Raw genomic sequence first — 5,866 nt, 5'->3', positions numbered from 1 at the left:
ATGGACTGTATCTTAACTAGTTACTATCACTGTCATTCTATTTTTAATAGCTGATGGCGACAAAGAACCTAAAAAGCGAAAGGGGACTGTTTTAACACATGTTTGGGATCTACTTGACGGAGATAAGATAGTAGTAAGATGTAATAAGCTTGGACAGCCCATTGGAAAAGAAGGTGGCCTTTTAGGCCAATTTTTGGGCACCATAGCAAGAAATGGTGGTTACTGTCCGGTTGGTGCCAAAGATTGGAGAAAAGTTAAGAAAGACTATGGAGAAACCATCATTCAATTTGTACAGGTTAGCTCTTTCTTCGCTCTTAGCACCTACATCAGTTTGTCTCTAGCCATCTTTGTTTTTGTTTCAGTTCGAAAATAAACCTGATATATCTTGAATAGATGAGAGGTTATTTGGGATGATGATTTGGTCTTTTTATTCAAGTGTAATTGAATTTGTGAAGTAAATTACATCTTAAGTGTTGAGTGCAGTAGCGTTTAGCTCATATAATATTGTGAGCCCACGTGGCCAGATGATAGGCAAGAGTGTTTGGTGCAGATTTCATTGTTTAAAAGATATGATTGTTATCATGTCATGAAGTCAAATTCATTCTTTAGTGACTTTCTTATTTTAGACAAAGTTCTTGTATCCTCATTCATGTGAGAAATGGATATTCAAATCAATTGGAAGAGATTGGAGAAAATACAAGGCAACATTAAAAAAGACACTATTTAATCCAAAGAAGAAAAGGTCTGTTTTGAACAAGCGTTGTCCAGATGATATTGTTGAAGCTGAATGGAAGGCCCTAGTAGGATACTGGAAGTCCGAAGAAGGAAAAGTAAGGCACCACTATTTACACTGTTTGGTATTTTTTACTATCATCGTCTACTATTGTTGATTTCTACATGTATAATGGTTCATTATTTAATAATTTACTTTTCTTGTAGACCCTTAGTGAAAAGAACAAAATAAGTCGTGAAATGAGGAAGACAACTCATACAGCAGGTACAAAGAGTTATGCTCGTTGGTCTGAGGACATGGTGAGTACATCTTCTCGTAAAAAATTATATATGATTCTTCTTACTTTTCCTTTACTACTATTTTTGCAGAGGCAAGCTGATCCTGAAAAAAAACAGCCACATAGAGCAAAGGTTTATCTAGCCACTCACAGGAAAAGGGGAAAAGGGATAAATGAGCCAGTGGTATGCTACATGCACATGGGAACTTTTTTGCAATATATAATTATTTCTGTTTTCTGATGTCTGGATTTCATTGTTGTAGGTTCAATTGGAAAATCTCCTAGACACACAACCAGAGTTAGCACAAAATAGTGAGGGCGGAGTTGCATGGGAAGGTGATGCATTACATCAGGTGTTGGGAGAAGAAAAAGCTGGACAAGTGCACGGCATGGGATTGCTTCCGGTTCCTAAACAAGTTTATGGTCGAAAAACACACCATTTTAAGGACATTAATATAGTTTCACTAGATGGCTCATCATCTGATGTAGAGGTTCACATGTTGGAGGAAATAAGGCAACTCAAAGAGCATTCTAGAATGCAAGACAAAGTTATCGAAGAACTAAAAAACAATCAGAGGCACAATGAGAACCAAGAAGCAACAATGGTAAGAATGTACAGCTTAATTTTGTAACTCTGTATTGAAATGCGTTATTCAAACTTTATATCTTTTCTAGGGAAATTGTGCTAGGAGTGATCACAACAATTCTCAGAATCAAGTACTGAATTCTAAAAGAAAGGTATTTGCACTATTTTCCATGTTTTCACCTAAACTAGTATTTTGGCTTTAATATCCTTTCAAAATTTTAGAGAGTCCAGTGTGGTGCACCCAACCAGAATGAGGGATTCCTCAAACATAGGGATGAATTGGTAAAGTCACCCTTGCTTGTGAATTTAATGCTTATGCATCCATAAAGGATTTTTATAACAGCTAATGCTACTGTCTTTTCTGTTTACTAGAATAAAGAAACATGTGAGTTTGAATTTAGTGATGATGACAATGTACTTTTATCTGGAGAAAAGGTTATCAACTGGTTTCTTGTATTTAAGAACAACAATATACTCTTAGTTTAGTACATGTTAATATTTTACCTACTAATTATCATTTGAACGATTTTGAATTGGAATCAGTGCCAAAGTGATAATAATGACAAGGAAGTAGAAGAAGCAGAAGCACAGGCAATATTTGAACGACACCTCCATAATGATTTTGCACCAACAGAGGTACACTATTTCAATGTACCATTGAATAAAATATATTAGACTTGTAATGCTAGTTATTTAAGATGTCTATAACAGTGTATAAATACAATTGCCTTTCTCTTCCGTTCAGTTTGATTCTTGTCAAAGGAGTTCCGCCACAAGTAGAATAATACCAAAGAAACAAAAGGTATCTATGAACCACACTTTGCTATAATTATAGTAGATTTTGTGTCTTATTATTTTGTACTTTCATTTGACATGTGTAAGGGACATCACTGGAGGGCTTGTAGATACTAGAACCATTGCACACCAGGAGGTGGCTCATGACAAGGCTACAAGCTACAGGCGCCAAACACCTAAACGACTTTCTCTAATGAAGGTAGTTGAACATATCACTTGTTCTAAATGCATGATCACGATGTACAACTAAAGGGTTGCTGGTCACTAAGAGATTATGTCAAATTAATGTAGGTTGGGTCCACAGTGCTACTAATGACTTCGAAATATCCTAATAAGGCTAATGTGGCATATGCAACTCTCTTGAGCACTAATCCAGAAGCCCTTGTTGGTGGAGTTAAGATAGGAAGTCAATTCTACAAAGTGCGTATCAATCATCCTATAACAAAAGATGAGCCATTAGTGAGGCCTATGCTTGGGTGCGACAATATTGGTGATGCTCATGCCAAAGGAGTCCAAATTGCTTGGCCTTCGATGTTTGTATGTTCAAAACTAGCTTTCCTAACTTTACATCAATGTATATATGTGCCTTAATTTGTAATGTTACAACTTAAATTTTCTTTGCAGGTTCAAATGATTAATGGTTGAATTCCTACATCAATGCGCACAGGAAGAAGCAGTGGACTTTAGGAATCATAGCTAGTTCTTGAATTTTTCTTTCTAGTATGGACTACGTGTGTTTGCTCTCTTGAGCCATATCGTTATGTACATATACTACGATTTGTTCTAAACAAGCACTATGTTTGAGATCATTCCACAATATGTGGATCATGCTATGATTATGGAAATTTGTGGTTTATGTGATTTTACAGTGTGTCATATTTGTGCGATTATATAATAATCCTTGTGCCATATGTATTGGAGAAATAAATATGTGTTTCATAATCCGAATATGTTGCAATAGATATAAAAAAGTGTTACAAACCATGTGTTGCTTTGTTTCATATACTGTGCTCTACCATAATGTGGAAGTGTTACTAGAACTAAAAAAAGTGTTACAATAGACATTCTTGTAACACTATGCAAATGTTACGATAGATAAATAAATGTGTTCCACACTATGCATTCTACCATATTGTTAAGTGTTACTAGAGCAAAAAAAAGTGTTACAACAAAAATCATTGTAACACTAGACAAGTGTTCCTGTAGACAAGTAGTTGTGTTACAATAAACCAGTCTATTGTAACATAGCCAATTGGAACACAAAAGAAAATATGTTACTAAGTGAGCTAGTAACACTTTTTCCAATATACAGTAACACAAGTTGGTGTTACTATATCCCTGCGCTGTAGTAGTGCTAGCGCCACCAGGTTACTAAGCAATGTTACCATGTCTTAAGGTGCACTTACACATATAGTATCTAGGTGCAAAGAAATCCAAGTGGTGAAGTGGGCAACATAGCATTCTCTTGTGGGTAAGGGATTCACCAACACAAGTTGATAGGGGTCTTAGCCTAACAAAAGTGAAAGACCATGTGGATAAAAAATATGAGGTTGTTTTTTCCAACACAGGTTGACATCCCGGTTGTGCCTTTGCCATCGATTGTCCTAGCGCACAAATTTTTCAGTGTCGCGTGGTCCCAAGAAACTTATACCGATGACTTTTTCCTTGCTACACAAGTCTCCAACGCGCGACCCGTTGTTCCACCTTTTTGTCAAATGAAGCAGTTGCCACCTCTGCAAGCTAGCCTAAGATGTGGACCTTAGCCTGTTCGGTTGGCTGGTTCGTATCGTTGCTGGTTTGTGAAGAAGTACTGCTGGCTGGTTTGTGTGAGAGAAAAATACTGTTTCGGCTGGAAATTTACGATTGTTTACGACAAGCCACAGCCAAACGAACAGGCTGCTTGAGTGTGGATGTGGAGCCTGAGACCACTAGCCATGGTGTCGTGCTGGGGCTAGTCTAATTGCCTTGCTTAATTCCGGTATCTTGCAAGTTAATTATGCTCTCTTTCAAATGTGGAAAGTTTTTCCTATTCATGTGTGCTGTTTTTTTTCTGCATAATTCATATACATTGATTATTCCTATGAAATTTATGTGTTCCTACCGTTGTTGCCTAGACTTATTATGAGTCACCGAGAGACATCTATGTCTGAGAGTACATTTTAGTGCACACCTTTGTGATGCCACACGTAAATCAATAGCGTAAATTAAACCCACCCCTTTCTGGTTGTATATATTGTGCCCATGTCATGTTTGTTAACCATCGCCTTAAAGGAATGTGCAGTGCACCTCTGTCATGCTACGCCAATTCCATATATGAAGCTTAAGGGCTTGCTGATCGAGAATACACAAACATATAGTAGGTGATGATGTCGTCGGCCCATGCTTATCGTCTAAACGCTAAACAGTGGGTTCGCGTTCTGTTTAGGCGCTAGTCACTGAATTGAATGCTAGACGTGTCTAAACGGTCAAACTAGTCAAAAACAATTTAAACGATGGCATTAAACAGTGTCTAAACGAGTATAAACGCCAAAACATACGTTTAAACTATCGTTTAGGTAATAAACCATGAAAGTTTGGGTGCTAGGCCAACTTTTTGGGTGGGTGGAATTGGGCTTGCATGTGTGGTGGGGAAATTTTGGTGATATTTAAACGATGCCTATATGACTATGTGTATCACTCTACGTATAATTGTTTATTGTCTATATCAAATTGTGTAACTATGTTCATGCCTTAATAAATCAGGCTTGTTAGCGCCCGGGCGTCCGGACGCCCACGTAGGGCCTGCATCGCCCCGAACGTTACTAGCATCGAGAAGAGGGGGCGAGGGGGCGGCGAATGCCTAGGCCAGCACCGCGAGGAGGATGAGACAACGAGGTGAGGCAACAAAAAGCGAGGGAGATGCAACACCGATCTACTTTAGGAGACACCGAGGTGAGGCAACAAAAAGTGAGGAAGATGCAACACCAATCTACTTTTGAAACATCTAGATGCAACATACGTCTGAAGACAGATGAAACACTTGAAATATGCATACGAAAACTAGCAAAACACCTAAAAACAATTAAAAACTATTATAAAACATATGCAACATCCAGATAAAACACTTACATCATATGTGTGAAACATATAGAACATCCAAATAAACAAACTTGTAACATACGTCTGAAAAAAAACAAATGAAACATTGGGAACATAAGCTTGCAACATACGTGTACAACCATTGCAATATATGCAACATCCCGATCTACTTTTGACGGGTCCCACGGACTTACCCACCGGAACGGGGGCTCATCCCGCGTAGGCGGGTGGCGGCCCTCTAATGGCAGGACCAGGGACAACTCCCTGCCAGTCTCCTCGGCAACCGTCGTGGTGCTCGAGGGTCCCTGGGCTATGACCCCCTCGGTCCTACCCACGGCGGGCGTCGTCTCTGGGGTCGCCGGTAGCACGGGACGTGCTGTTGCCTCGGACGCCGCCG

General features: G+C 38.9%; 1 protein-coding gene and 1 long non-coding RNA gene across 2 annotated transcripts; both read left to right on the top strand.

Moving 5' to 3' along the window:
• LOC136544685 (uncharacterized) lies at positions 1-2,082 on the top strand. Its single transcript, XM_066536756.1, has 9 exons — positions 1-7; positions 51-295; positions 627-830; positions 940-1,032; positions 1,102-1,194; positions 1,274-1,615; positions 1,686-1,748; positions 1,819-1,878; positions 1,969-2,082. Exons 1-9 carry the CDS (start codon positions 1-3, stop codon positions 2,080-2,082), a joined length of 1,221 nt encoding a protein of 406 aa, XP_066392853.1.
• A 130-nt stretch (positions 2,083-2,212) lies between these two features.
• On the top strand, positions 2,213-2,699 carry LOC136547486 (uncharacterized). The gene is made up of 4 exons (XR_010781575.1): positions 2,213-2,232; positions 2,342-2,398; positions 2,493-2,590; positions 2,683-2,699. It is a non-coding gene; the product is annotated as an uncharacterized lncRNA (long non-coding RNA).
• Positions 2,700-5,866: the final 3,167 nt, after the last annotated feature.

The sequence above is a fragment of the Miscanthus floridulus genome, chromosome 3 (assembly GCF_019320115.1).
Source record: "Miscanthus floridulus cultivar M001 chromosome 3, ASM1932011v1, whole genome shotgun sequence".
Lineage (NCBI taxonomy): Eukaryota > Viridiplantae > Streptophyta > Magnoliopsida > Poales > Poaceae > Miscanthus > Miscanthus floridulus.
Note: the sequence above shows the minus strand (reverse complement) of the source record. Positions and strands in the feature narration are given on the sequence as shown.